The sequence below is a fragment of the Mustela nivalis genome (assembly GCF_964662115.1).
Source record: "Mustela nivalis genome assembly, chromosome: 17".
Lineage (NCBI taxonomy): Eukaryota > Metazoa > Chordata > Mammalia > Carnivora > Mustelidae > Mustela > Mustela nivalis.
The window spans coordinates 27,954,229-27,970,017 of record NC_139036.1 but is presented as its reverse complement, the minus strand read 5'-3'; the positions used below and the strand labels follow the sequence as shown (position 1 = coordinate 27,970,017).

General features: G+C 36.4%; 1 protein-coding gene across 13 annotated transcripts in view; it reads right to left on the bottom strand.

The window, feature by feature from the left end:
• The window catches only part of BCAS3 (BCAS3 microtubule associated cell migration factor), a 584,337-nt gene that overhangs the window by 176,932 nt on the left and 391,616 nt on the right, over positions 1 to 15,789 (bottom strand). The window contains exon 24 of one of the 13 annotated variants that reach the window (XM_082707494.1): positions 8,798 to 10,304. The exons of 11 other annotated variants lie outside the window; for them this stretch is intronic. In XM_082707494.1, the coding sequence (XP_082563620.1) occupies positions 10,255 to 10,304 (50 nt within the window). In that variant the 3' untranslated portion in view covers positions 8,798 to 10,254. Of the gene's footprint in view, positions 1 to 8,797; positions 10,305 to 15,789 lie in introns of those variants that run through there. One more of the 13 variants, XM_082707495.1, reaches the window with a different exon arrangement.

Here is a 15,789-nt window from a genome sequence, read left to right as displayed (position 1 = left end):
CCTTACCATTTTCTTAACAATGGTTTTCCAAAGTCAAATATTTATAATTTTGACTTAGTATCAGTTAGTTTTTCTGGTTAAAGTTTTTGAATCCTATCTAAAAATTTCTACTTAATTATGAATAAAAAGATATGCTTTTTTTTTTTCTTCTTAAAGGTTTATAGTTTTAGCTCTTTAGATTTATGATCCCACTTAGAATTAATTTTTATATATACCTTTCCTTGTGACTTCCCAGGGGTAAATTACTTTTTAATTATTATTAATCTCAGCAAACCTCATGTTGAAAAATAACAAATATATGTTTATGGTACTTTTATAAGTCTTCTGTACAATATTTAGCTTGAAGCATCATATAAATTAAAATAATATATTTTAAAGATTTAAATTAAAATATTCATTTTGAACTACAAAGATAAGGAGAGAGGTTTTTTTTTAAGATTTTATTTATTTGAGAGACAAAGCACACAAGTGAGAGAGAGCACACTCGAGCGAGACTGAGTGGTGGGGGGAAGGCAGAGGAAGAGGGAGAAGGAGAAGCAGACTCCCAGCTGAACAGGGAACTGGGCACAGGGCTCGATCGCAGGATCCCGAGATTAACTAGAGCTGAGGCAGAGGCTTATCTACTAAGCCACCCAGGCACCTTGAGGAGAAACCTCTTACTAATATGAAACAACACACTGAAAACACATTTGTCTAGGGGTATCTGACTGGTTCAGTGGGTAAAGCATGAGACTCTTGATCTCAGAGTCATGGGTTCAAGCCCCATGTTCGGTGTAGAGATTACTAAAAAAATAAAATAAACTTGGGGCGAAAAAAATAAAACACATTTGTCCAAAAACCACAGTTAAAACCAGGTTTAAGCCTTTGTTCCTATGATGCTCTTGCCAATGAATTTTCCTATCAAGAACACCTTGGCCACTAATACATGAAATCTGTTAACCATGCAAATAAGTAAGTTTTCTAAAAGCAAGAAACTATAAATTTCTAAATGAAGGAAATTTCTTAATGGAAAACTGTAATAGCAAAAATTTTTAAATGATATTTAATACTTCAAGAGTAGGAGGACCTCAAAAGAAGGTTCTTCTATTAAGGAAACATATCCCTCAACAAGTTACAATTAGAATTAACACATAGAAAGGTGAGTTCATTAAAACAAAAACAAAACCCAATCTCCTTTCCCTCTAAAATGACACTGAAAGTACCAGTATATGTTGGTGTTCAGCACACAGCCCACAGTCAAGCCAAGATGAAGGCCAAGAAAGCTGAAATGAATGGGGTCCAAAGCCACAAAAAGAATATCTCAAAAAGTTAAGGGACAGTGATGAACACAGAGTACAGAATTATTGAATCACTATATTATATACCTGAAACTAATATAATAGTGTATGTTAGCCATACCAGAATTAAACTTAAAAACATAATAACATTCAATTTTTTTTTTTTAAGTTAAGGGAAAAAGGTACTTCTGTATTGACCAACATGGATGAACCTCAAAGATGTGAATAAGCCAGACTCATAAGCCTATGTATTATATGACGCCATTCATTTAAAATAACCAGAAAAAACAAATAGAGACAGAAATCAAATCAATAACTGCCTACAACTAGGCGTATAAGCAAGGATTCATTCTTAAGGGTTGTAAGGAAGCAAATTAACCAAGCACCTGTCCTTTCCTTCTACTTCATATTTCATTCTTCAAATCCTTTTTCTTTTCTGTCCTTCATCCTCTCAATTATGCCCCAAAACTTTTTTTCAAGTTTTATGTTTCATTCATCTCTCAAGGCATCTTTGTAAGCCAATGGATGCATAATATACTCCTGACAATGGGTCCCCTCTCTCTGAGCAAACAACCTGACTTGAAGAAGCAGTCTCACAGACCAGCAGAAAGAAGGTGATCTTTGCTGACTTCCTACTGTAACTCCCAGCATTGTCATCATAAGGCTACTCAAAAAGAAATACCAATTTGCAGATTTTTTGCCAAAGAGGAAAAAAAATTACTTTAGATCATAAGGAAATGGTTGGAATACTTAACTTTTTGTGTTGTGTCAGTATAGAAAAGATTGTTTCTGGGTATATTGATCCATAAATGGTTGAGCAAAGGTTCAGAGAGAACATACCCAGCAACACCGAATAGCTTCTCAGTTCTGAGTTGCAGTCAGCATCGTCTCCTGGCAACTCCATACTTTGTTCTGAGCTGCTTAGCATCCTTCCTTTGACCACTACCAGTGAGCCCACAGTATTCTAGGCCTTACCATAGAAGCATGGATTCAGGCCCAGATCTAATCATCTCTTGTCCCTCACCAGTCATGTCAATTAATTAATTAAAATTTTATAACAAATTGCCATTTTCTGCCAGGGATTGTTCCAACTGCTGGGAATTCAACGACAGAAGAGATGGCGCCATTAGCTTATATTCTATCCCTGGGCTCTATGTGGTTATCTTACTTCCTCCTCAATTCAAGCACTGCCTGGCTAGGATAATTTTATTCTGCGCCTCAAGTACAAAGTAAACTATGGGCAAAGCCATCTGTGAGGTTGGACTGCTGCTTTTTGGTCCACTACACAGACACACAGCATGGGACCAACGCTCCTGATAAAGATAGCAAGCATCATCAGCCAAGACTTGCCATAAAGGCCCATCACTTGCTCTGAGTCCTGAGTTGTCTCCTCATACTTGTAGGACACCCCTGTTCTTTGCTGATACCTGGGAGCATGTGACAATTTCAAATGTTTCTCTTGTAACCTCTGACAAAACAGGGTCCAAATTCAAACCACATTATTTCTACCCAGTGGCTCCCAAGCTAACAGTATATTGGTTCAGTATTTATTTATTACAGCTTGTTGGCTGAATAGCTTGATCTCTTATCTGTGGCCATAATAATTTTCAGTCTTCATTTGTCTTTCAAGGTTTTTTAAATGAAATAATGTGTCTTCTCAGACTACTCATTAGGAAAAAAAGAGAGAATATTGTAAAGCTCTTGGGATTAATATGAAAATGTACAAAGGCTTCTCTGAGCTTTTAATCGTTCCTTCACTACAAGTCTCCTACATTAATGACTTAATGACGTTTGTCAAACCAGGGAGCACCGAATCTGGTCTCAGACACTAGAATATCTGCAATATTGAGAATTAATTACATAGCAACTCCATGCAAGTTAAGCGTCTCTTAAAAAAAAAAAAATCCCAGATTTTTTTCTTAAATACAACTTGTTTTTATGAAATATTACAGCAAATACAAAGGGATTGCCATGATACACTACTGAATATCCTGCTGAAAGTATCTGAAGTGAGTTCTTCCAGATGATGAATGCTCCCAGGCCTGGACCAAGTTGGCCTTAAAGAAAAGGATAGTGGCATTTCACCTGCAAATCTCTAGTAAGGACAGACGACCATCCCGCCTACCCTCCGGAGCTCATAAGGTTATTCTTGTGTTAGTGACCTCACACAACATACAGATTCAGTCTTTCTGCTTCTCTTTCTCTTTAGAATGATTTCCCTAAAGCCAATGTTGGGCAAAATGCCACTAATACCACCATAAAGCCCCCACAGTGCTTGAAGGGGGAGGCATGAGACAGAGGGTTAGGAGGTAATCAAGCTTACAGATTAAAGCTTACTAAAGCTACAAGATGAGCACAGCTCCTGGTGTTTATTGACTCTTCTAGTATTGAGCACCCCTCCCCACCCTCATGGCACAAAACACAAAGGTCTTTTCATCAATGGACCTCAAAGGCTGGTATGTTTTAGCGTTAAACTTCCAAGAACAGCATCCCTACTGGGGTTTTCTTTGGTATCCACCACAATCAGGCAACCATTCCTGCCTTTCCATACAAAATTATTCATGGCTGCGGATAATGAAATTATGCTATCCATGCACTGACATCTGGGAGGAGGGGGCACTGAGTATGCATAATAATCTGGACACACACACACAAGTCTTTTTCTGTGACAACAGGAGACAGAAATAGGAAAAAGTTAAAATAAGAAAAATTTTAAAAATTAAATACTATTTTAAGAGGAAAAAAAAAGACTGTATTTGCTTATAATTCAACAGTTTATAGTAGGACCTTTTCTACTAATCTACTCTGGTAGAGGTGCTCTAAGGATTGATTCCCCCCTCCCAAACGTGCTAATGTTGGGCTGATTGGCTCAATTTACCTGTAACCCATCTCAGTCACTTTGCACATTAATCCCCAACTCTTTTCCTACTTCTTGAATTCCTCAACCCAAGTCCAGGAGAAGCAGTCACTTCACTTTTAGAATTTAACAACCACAGGACTTCTGTAATGAGCTAATGCTCATTACTTTGCAAACCTCCAAAGGATATGTAAACTTCATGTAGGATATGTAGGATATGTAAACTTCATTAATTATTTCCACTTTTTAACGTCTTGGGGCTATACCTAGGTTGCTAAATTGGGGAATACTAATTCCTGAGGGATATTTATTTGATTTTAGGCCATGAAAAATTTCCCACTGCTATTTGATAAATTATATTGTTTCACCATCACAACTAACTTAAAAGTTATGTAAATTATCCAGATGAACAAAAACAATTTACTATTATAACATTGTTAAACGAATTAGATAGCAATGACCACAGCTTCCCAATCGCAGTTTGAGACAGATAAATTTATACTTTATTGATAGCAGGAGCAGAAAGCCCTAATCACTAAACGCCGGCACAGTCTGGTTTCTGTAGGGTAATGACCCATCTCTCTATTCATAACAACAATCTCATTCATCATAATTCACATAAAAAAAAAAAAAAAGAACCCTAGTCAAGCTAATGGAGGAAACGTGTGAAAAGTGATTGGCTGGGTAAAACTCTGTATGCAGCTGGAGGGTCCTAATTGATTGTATTGTGCTGCAACTAAGCCTTCTGCCTAGTACAACAGATCTTTATCTAACTGCATTTCAATTGATTTTCACTGATAGTCTTCTTTCTTATGTCTAAGGCTTAAAGTACTAAACTAATAAAAGGATAAAAGACTCTGTAATACAGATTTCAAAATACAATGTCCAAGCAGGACTTCCAAGGAATAAGATGGCAGACTGGGTGTGTACAGCTCACCAAACAAACCAATGCCAGAACCTGGAAATTGGGGAGGTAATTTTTTTTTTTTTTTAATGTTTAGGATTTGAGTCTCTATTTTATTAGAGTCCAAAAGCAAAACACTAACCTAAACATTCAAAGATACAGTACCTAATGTTCATCTTGTCATAGGATGTAGAAATGTAAGACAAAAGATTACCCATTTAGTAGCTATTACATGTGTTCTCAATATACCCATTTTATTGGTTTAGTACAGAATCAAAATGCCTTGGATTTAGTTTTCTCATTAAAAATAGTGATGGGCTAGGGCACCTGGGTGGCTCAGCTGGTTAAGCATCTGCCTTCAGCTCAGGTCATGATCCCAGGGTTCTGGGATCAAGCCCTGCATCAAGCCATGAGTTCGACGTTGGACTCCCTGCTCCAGCAGGAGTCTGGTTCTCCCTCTATCCCTCCCCACTGCTCATGCTCTCTCTCACTTTCACATTCCTCTCTCTCTCTCTCTCTCTCACAAACAAATAAATAAAATATTTTAAAAGAAAATTAAAATAGTGATGGGTTTGGAAAGAAGGAAAGTATGATGGCTAGATAATGTTTAGCTTCCAGGTGAAAAACCTGGATTAACTGAAACACTAGATTAATTGAAACACTAAATCAAAAATCTAAAATTGGCCAAACAAACAACCCACTCCCCAAATAGCATTGTTGAACAGAATTTAGAATGAGGATATAAACTGCCATCCTTAAAGTTGTAACAGTTTGACCTACAATAAACTGTGCATATTTAAAGTATACAATTTGATGTTTTGACATAGTATAACCTATGAAACCATCACCACAATCAAGATACTGAACATACTCATCTTTGCCAAAGGTTTCCTTATGCCCCTTTGTGATCATCTCTCCCCTCATCCCATCTACATATCCAGGAAACCATTCATTGGTTTTAAAGTACCATAAATTTGTTAGCATTTTCTAGAATTTTATATAAATGAAACCATACAGTATGCATTTGTGTGGTCTGGTTCCTTTTATTTATTTGAGATCCATCCATGCTGCTACATTTATTAAAAAAAAAAAAACCTTCCTTTTTATTGCTGCATAATATTCCATTTTATGTATGAACAATAATTTGTTTACCCATGGACTTGATGGACATTTGCATATCCTCTGCAGTTCTTAGCTACCACAAATATAGCCACTGTTAAATTTTGATGTATGAGTCTTAGTTAGGGTGGACACATACTTTCATTTCTCTTGGTTAAATACTTAGTAGTGAAATGTCTAGGACATATGGTAGGTATATGTTTAATCTTTTAAGGAACTGTCAAATTGTTTTCCGAAGTGTTTCTATGATTCTACCTTTCCAATAATAGTGTATGTGAGCTCTGGCTGCTCTATGTTCTTTCCTAAACTTGGTATGGTCAGTAGTTTTCAATATGAGACAATCTACTAAGTATGTAGTGGTACCTCATGGTTTTAATTCACAGTTCTCTAACGATTACTGATGTTGATCATCTTTGCATGTGCTTATTTGCCATCCGCATTTCTTCTTCAGTGAAATCTATTCAGATCACTTGCCCAATTTTTCTTTGGTGGTTTTCTTGTTATTGAGTTTTGAGTTTTTATATATTTACATTTTCTTTTACCATATATGTGATTTGAAAATATTTTCTCCTAATGTATGGCTTTCATTAATATTTTCTCCTCATATGTGGCATTCCATTTAACAGTATCATTATAAGAACTGAGGTTCTTAATTTTGATGTTCAATTTATCAATTTTTTCTGTTATGCACCATACTTTCAGTGTAAAAACTATGAAATTAGTCTTATACTAATTTTCTCTATTGTTTTTCAGTTTTCATTTATTTGACTTACACTTTGATCCTTATTCTAGCTTATTAAGATAGGAACTGAGATTATTGAGTTGAGATCTTTCTTACTTCCTAACATAGCCATTTAGTGCTATATATTTTCCTCTAAGTACTGCTTTAGTACATTCCAGAAATTCTGATATGCTGCGTCTTAATTTTCACCCAGTTCAAAATAAATTCTAATTTTTAAATTTCTTCTTAGACCCATTAGATTAGAAGTGTTAGTTTCCAAATATTTGAATGTTCTTCCAAATATTGTATGGTTATTGATTTCTAACTTACTGCATTGTGGTCAGAGAACATACTTTGTATGATTTAAATTCTTTAAATTTATTGAGGCTTGTTTTATGGTTCAGAATATGGGTTATCATCATAAATATTCTGTATGCCTTGAAAAGAAGGTGGTTCAGCTGCTGGTGGTGAAAGAGACATATACTGTATAGAGATAGATATCAATTAGACTAAGTTGGCCATTAGTGTTACTCAAGTCTTCCATGTCCTTCCATGTCTGTCTGTCTCTCTCTCAATTACTGAGAGAGGGATATTGAAATCCCCAACTATAATTCTGTGTTTGCCTAATTTTGCTTACAGTTCATTTTTGTTTCATAGGTTTTAAAGCTCTTGTAATGAGGCACATAAATATTTAGAATTGATAGATCCTCTTCATGAATTAACACCCTTATACTATGAATATTCCCTTATTCTGTACTAATATTCTTTCTTTTGGAGTCTACTTTGTCTATTAATAGAAACTTTACTGTTTTCTTTTGATTAGTGTTAATATAGTATATTGTTACTTCCATACCTTTACTTTTATCCTATTTATGTCTTTATATTTAAGTGGGTTTCTTATAGGTAGCATACAGTGGAATCTTCCTTTTTTAGCCAAGTTCATAATTTATGTCTTTTAATTGGGCATTAGGCCACTTATACTTAATGAGATTTTGTTTTAAATCAACTATATTGCTATATGTTTTCTATTTGCCCATATGGTTTTTTTTTTTTCCTTTTTTTTTCTTCCTCTCTCTTCTTTTGGATTGAATATTTTTATGATTCCTTTGATCTCATTTGTTGCCTTATCAGCTATATAAATCCTTGGTACTTCAGTGGTTACTTTAGGGTTTATATCATATATTTGTATTTATCAAAGTTTGCCCTTAAGGAATATTATAACACGTCATATATAGTATAAAAAGCTTACAATGTTTTTCTCTTTATCACTGGCTCTAAGTAATTTGATTATGATGTGCTTTTAAGCTTTGTTAGGCAGGCCTGGAACAGTCTAGGAAAATACTATAGGAAAAATTCTGCCCCACTGTGGAGACAAAAACCCTTATGAGTATTCTGCCCATTTGCCTATAAATGATAAGACTTCCCATGTGGTTGGTGGGAACAGAAACTTCTTTGCAGTTCTGTGTGAATTTCAGTGAATTATTCCCTTTTTAGGTGGGCCTTCCTGGGCCTTGGGTAGCTTCCTCATGTGTCAAGCAGGACTCTGCTAAAGTCTAGAGATCTCTGCAGATTTTTAGAGTTTTCTCTCTGTGTAGCTCTCTTGTTTTCTGCCCTGTGCATAACATACACCTCCCCAAACTCCCAGTTCATTTCTTCTACTCAGAGAGACTGCTGTGCTCCACCTAGATCTACCTCTCCCTAGAATATGTATTGGCAGTGAGCCAGTATAATTGTGAGACTCACTTCATTTGTTTTCCATTTCTTGGGGATCACTGTCTTTAACAACCCGATATCCAGTATCTTGAAAGCCACTGTATCATGTAATTGTCCAGTCTGTTTCAGGTGAAAAGGTAAGTCTGGTACCTCCATTCATTGAAGGCCTTGTAAAATTCGATGCAGGGAGTATCCAATTAATACTCAGAAAATAAATGTTAATTTTTTCACCTTTATTAAAATTAACTTACAGAAATTGAAAGGAACATAATCTATTTTAAATGACATTAGTAAAAAATTGTCCAATATCCACAAATATCCTTAACTTCAAAAACGCCAATTCATAATCTTATCACCAATACCACTCTCTGCTTTTCAGATGTCTTTAACATCTGTATAACAAATGAAAAAATATACTGGTTTTTCTGATTTTGTGTATACTTATGGACGTTGATGTTGAGAATTTCTATAAAGTACACTAAGAAATCCTTACACAAAACAATCCTGTCTCATAGTACAGTTAGCTTAGCCACAGGCAGAACCCCAAACCAAATTGTTATACAAAGGACTGGACACACAAAATGTTATCTTCATTCTGGATTTCATAAAAACTGTTCAGTTTAAAGGGATTTACCATTTTGCTTCACGTGAAATATTTAAAAAGTCAGTTAAAAGTTTTTGTTTTTGTTTTTTTGCACTTTATGGTCAAAACAACATATGGTATTGTCTAAACACAGGAATGAAATGGTTATTAGAATTATTGAGAAAATACGTGTCTTGATTGTAAGGTCTTAAAAATTACCATGAAATACATTCCAACTTTTAATAATGTATTAGCTGAGAGCACAATGAGAATCCTTGCATTCTTGTCCTTAAAACAGATGACCTTTTTAGATAATTAGGTTTAGAACAGGACCCTGTATGATGTGTTCGTGGATGAGGACACATTTATTAACACATGCATCTTGAGGGGTGAGATCTTCTATTTGCAGGCACTAGAAAACTAGGCAAAATGACTAGAAGTTAGCTTACACTACTGCAGATCTTTCAACATTCTATATCACTCTATGGCATTACTGAAGTGAACATAAGTCATTTCAAAACTGTACTATATTGTAATTAGAATATAAGGTATGAGAAGTCATATTTACAATGACTATAAGCCCTCAGAGGAAGTTAATGAACTGAGGCTGACCTTGATCATTGACTCAGATCCTGCAGCACAGGGCAGTACCTGCTCCCTCTCCCACATTTGCCAACCTTTGCTACAACAGTAATCAATTTGCTGTCTTGATCTCTCAAGCATATCATACATTTTTTGATCCATCATTAAGCCTCAAACTTGTGGCCTAATTAAATTACTGAAGAAAGACACTTTGGAATTCTAGACTTTGGTAGGAGAAAAATTAAAGATAAATATTTGAACAAGGTGAGAAAATTATGACCTAATCTCCATGCAGTCATTAATGATTCAAAATTGCTGTTCAAAATAAATTAATTTTTACTTGAATGCTTTAAAAACAAAACAAAACAAAATGATGTCAAACCATTTTACAGCGTGGTAATTACATCCTAAATATAATATGTAGAAGAGAGAAACAGAAAAGGCTCCAGGGACAAGACAGCTCCACGTAACAGGTGTAAATAGATATGGAGTTGGTGTCTAAGAATCATCAAAAAGATCTTCTGGACTGTAGAAGTTACATGGGAAAACTGTGGAGGGATAGAAAAAAAAAAAAAAGCCTAGAGTTAGAGAAATGAAAGACAGAAAAAGGAAGATAGATCAGAGAAAAGAAAAGTCAAGCTTGACACAGCCAATGAAATAATGAGCTAATGCTAAATTTTGTCAATGGGTATAAATTTCACTTGTTTCCTATGAATGATAAAAGCCAATGGAGAAATCAAATTATTTCTAGAATCAGGAGACAAGCAGTACCATCTTATACCAAAGAGGAGAGAGAGTAAGCCTCTAGTTACAGCAAATATAAAAAAGTAGGTTTTATAGACTCTTAAATACAGGGGATACTGGTAGTTGCCAGAAGGGAACTGAGTGTGTGTGTGGGGGGGGGGGGTGAAATAGAAGGTGATTAAGAGGTACAAACATCCAGTTATCAACTCACAGAAAGTATAGCATAGGGAATACAGTCAACAATACTGGAATAATGTTGTATGGTGACAGATGATAACTACACTTATCATGGGGAGCACTGAGTAATGTACAAAATTATCAAACCACTATGTTGCACACCTGAAACTAATTTAACATTGCATATCAACTATACTTCAATTTTTTAATAAAGTAGATTTTAGCCAGGCAAAACCCCATTAAGAGTGGCTAAGACGGTGAAAAACAGGCAGGGGGAACAGATGATATTAGAAAGAATAAAGGAAAACAGAAATTAATTGTGTAAGCACTAAAAAACAGAAAGTAAATCACAGCATTTCTCTTCGCACAGAATGCCCTTCCAAAAATTACCACCAATTCAGACATAACCCCTACAAGAAGCCATAGTCCCATTAATAGGATTTCCCCCCCTTACCTCTGGGAGCCCACAGCACTCCATATAGGTAAGGCTCTTGTGTGGTATTTGTGTAAGTTTATCTTGCAACCCAGTTAACTGTAAATATTTCTATCCCATTCGATTGCAAACTACTTATGTCAGGGGCCTTTTCTTTAGTACAGTACCTAGGACCTCATGCCCTCGGCCACGGCCCACCAGGATGCTCAATGGATAGCTGCTTTAAAGCTACCTGTCAGAAGCTTAAAAATACCAGTGCTAAGATTTCATTTCTCTCTCAATAATCTAAATGATTACAGATCAGAGAGAGTGGAATTCTAGATATGGCAATATCTTGTTATATAAATTTAAGCTTGTATACCCATTTTGCTGAATTTTACTTTCATTTAAGGTGGTAGGACTTGATAAGCATCCTCTTAGTGCTTCAGTTCTAAGATGATGATTCTCCCTGCCCTGAATGCAAAGCATTTATTATCTGTGTCATTAATTTTGCAATGGATCATATAATGCCTCGTGGTATTTCTTCATCTTTTAAGTAATTCAAATTCATTTATGCCTCATCTTTCCCAACTGAAGTGCCTTGAATGGAGAAAAGGAACAAAATTTTCTCATCTCCCACATGCTAAGAACACAATAAAGATTCAATAAATATCTACCTACTTCACAAAACAAGAAAATGCTCCTTGGGCTGCAAATTCCCATCCTGAGATCCCACTGCAGATTGCCTTTTAACTAGAAGTACATAGTTGGAAGGGAACACTGATAAAGCCATCAGTTATACAACTGAGTTTATAGGACAAAAATATGACACAGAAGAATTCAAGGCTTCTGCTTGTTGATAACCTGACAAAAGGAGCTCCCAGGAAGGGTGTTTTGTTTTGCAAGAATGAAAACCAATTGAGCAGGGGCATCTCCTAAATCAGCAATCATAGGGGAAAACTTACCAGAGACTTTGTGCCCTTTGTTCACTGAGAGGCCCAAGGAGCAATTACCTGCTTTCGCCATGGTCATGACCATCACAAAGAATCAGGCACTGTCCCAGGGTGGAAAGACCGTATTTGCCTTTACAAAATTTCCATTCAACTCCCAGCTCTAACACTTGGTTATCAGGCTGGATTCCTTCACCTCACTAAACCTCTGTTTAAAATCATCAATACGATATGAAGTACTAATTCCTGCCTGGGATTAATTCAGGCAGCACAAATGTAGAGTTCTCTTTAAATTAGAGTAATGTTTCAAAAAATCACACGTTGCATTGAGAGTGCCTGACACCACTGAAGTAGGTGGGGCTCACCTCGGTAATGGTGGCCAGTACAGGTAACTGACTTTCTCCAGAGCATCTGTGTTCTTACATGTGACTGTACTGATTTCTTTGGATCCCAAGATTTCCTTTGAGGAAAAGTCTCTAATTTAAGTACTCCGAGCCCTAACAGGGCTTCTTTTGAAACCTATCAAGTAACTGAAGAAACTACAGAGAGAGAAAAGACCATCTAAGGAGTAATAATCTAGTGGGTAGAAACTGTCATGGCATGTGTTCTCCCAGGCGGGCCTGCTGAGCACCCTGATTCCTGGACAGATATTGTATGGAGAACCAGCTAAGGACTGTCACCTTTCAATCTGAGTGCCTATAGTAGGGTCTCTGGTTCAGAATTCTCAAAACAGATCATAGAAGTAGCCCAAAGAAGAGAAAACATGTTGGGGTTAACAGAACAGTCTTACTAATGAAGACGTAAATTATTTTATCTATGTGGATAAAAGTTACAAGGAACTGGAAAATTATGACAAAAACTATACTGAACATAATGTTTTTTTTGATGATTTAGAAGACACGTTCACTATCATGTCACTGTTTCAGAATCACTATACAGGTGATTTCATGGTACTTTCATTGCCTTCTGTTAAGGGTTTTATAAATTTCCCATTATCGAGGTCTCCAAAAATAAAACAAGCTGAATCCTTATCATTGATTACAGTGCTTAACAATATGGCCAGTTTAATTAAAACTTTAGCTTTGTTATTTTGTTTCTTTGACTCCTGGACAGATGGTATATTACCATTTCTTAAACTATATTCCAGAAGAGACTCTGGAATAAAACCTTTAAACTAAATAATGAATCTAGGCAGCTCTGCATTGGAATAAGGTACTGGCTACTCTTTCAAAACTAAAATATCTTGGTGAAATAGTGAGAGAAAATAAATTATTTTATCTCTGGTACTTAAGAAGAGTTGACCCCCTAACTTTTAATGTAGAAGAAATGTGTTATTCAGTAATATCTACCATGTGTGCTGTAGTGCTTTGCTTATATGATGGGAGCAACATCTAATCATTCTAAGCAAACTCACTCTAGGTATTCACTATCACATTACACAAATAGGGGTTCATTTACTAAATGAATGTGAATAGAACATTGCCCTGTTCTTTCACAACATAAGACTAAACTCACAGAACTATATACGAAACTTGAACAAGATACATATGTAATTTTCTTAAGGAAAAAATTCTAACGCTATGATGGTCCTCTTGAATGTCTCCTGTAGGAAGAAAAGGAAGGAACATTAAGGATGTAAACAATACCCTGTTCTTTCTTATATTCCACCAGGAGTGGTTCCTCCGGTTCCAGCCTTGGCCAGAGATACAGCTCCTCCCCAAGGAGGGCACTATGACATGGAATCAGTTTCAGAAAGAGAATATATCCCTGAGCTGGTTTACTTATTATTTTTGTTTTCAACAACAAAAAGCTGAAAACTGCAAAAAGCTATCAGAGAAGTCTGCTAAAATAAATGCAGAGTCCAAAAAAATCAGTGAACCATACCAATAAGGTTTATTCCTGGGATCATCTTGGTCTTAGCTGCTGTACAACAGACTGTAGCACAGAAAAAGATAGGCATTCTGTCAGAACCTCTCCAAACAAAATATGGGGTATGTATCTGCCCTTCCTCTGTAGCCATTTCTCTGTAGGAGAAAATTCCCTTTCTGGGGACACAAATGCAGATAAAACCTCTATTTGTTGGAAATAAAAAGAAACCCGGGGTCAAGAGCACTTCTGCAATTCCAATGTGAGACCTCCCTCAAGAGATGATTCTCTACCTAATCTACCCCCAACCCATTAATCTTCACGGGGCCTCCCCTGCTTACATGAACCATACAGACACCTGTAAAAATGGCGGCTCCACACACATTGCAGACACTGCCTGCTTACCCAGGAGATTTTCCAATAACAGATGTGTAGTTGTTGTTTTTTTTTTTTTTAATTTTATTTATTTATTTGACAGAGATCACAAGTAGGCAGAGAGGCAGGCAGAGAGAGAGAGAGGAGGAAGCTTTCTGCTGAGCAGAAAGCCCGATGAGGGGCTCGATCCCAGGACCCTGAGATCATGACCTGAGCTAAAGGCAGAGGCTTAACCCACTGAGCCACCCAGGCGCCCCAACAGATGTGTAGTTTTTACTTTTAAAAAATGTACAGGGGCACCTGGGTGGCTCAGTGGGTTAAGCCTCTGCCTTCAGCTCAGGTCATGATCTCATGGTTCTGGGACGGAGCCCCACATTGGGCTATCTGCTCAGCAGGGAGCCTGCTTTCCTCCCTCTTCCTCTGCCTGCCTCTCTGCCTAATTGCGATCCCTCTCTGTCAAATAAACAAATAAAATCTTTAAAAAAAAATTTAAAATGTACAGCACCAGCATATATCTATCTATCTATATATATATATATATATATATACACATACAAACATAAATACACACATACATACATATCATTTGGGATAGTAAAACCACCCGCATACAGACTAACCTATATAGTCTAGCAACCACATCTACATTCAGCAGGTAACTATAAATCAACTCTACATTTATCTATTATACACAGATTTAGGGTTTCTTAGAAGAAATCCAATTTAGTCATGGCATCAAATATGTGTTTTTTCCCCCTCTGAGAGAGTAATATAATTGAATTCTGTCCCTCATAGCAGATCAGTGCTGTTCATCTTTGTCTAGCAATGTGTTTATAAAGGCCAGGGAAGGCAATACTGATACTTTTCCAGTACAAGCTACTAGTTAAATATCAGCTGAAGAGAATGAGTTCAACCAACCAGACAGCAACTCAGGCACCATGAAACTGGATTTGCAGAGGCTGGTGTGTGTGTTGGGGGGAAAGGGTAGATGACTACCCTCAACCAGCAACCACCCTTGCCCTCAGCTGACATCACCTTTCCAGATGGCTTGCTCAACCCTTGCTTAGGTGGTTCAAAATAAAGGCACTGTCTGTCTTTTCACCCAGAAATGTGTACACTGAGGTATAAAATGTAAAAAAAAAAAAGGACACTGATAAAAATCACATGATCGATCAAATATTGCCTAGACCTACCAGCATATTCTGTCTTCTGTCTCTGCCTTTTAACGAATAAATTGAAAAACAGTGTGCTCTGTGATAATGAAATCAGGACAACTGCTTTAAATTAAATATAACAAGTAGACCTTGTAACATGACTGAAATCCATCCCAGCCTTTTTCTAAATTCCAAAGGCACCAAATTCCTCCTTAACAATATTTGATAAGAGATGTTTAACACTTTTCATATATTTCCTGTAATTACACATTTATAACCAAATGTGGATTTACTTGGCAGCCACACCAAAATGTTTCATATTGCCCTTCGATTGCAACCCTTGTTGCTGAAATAC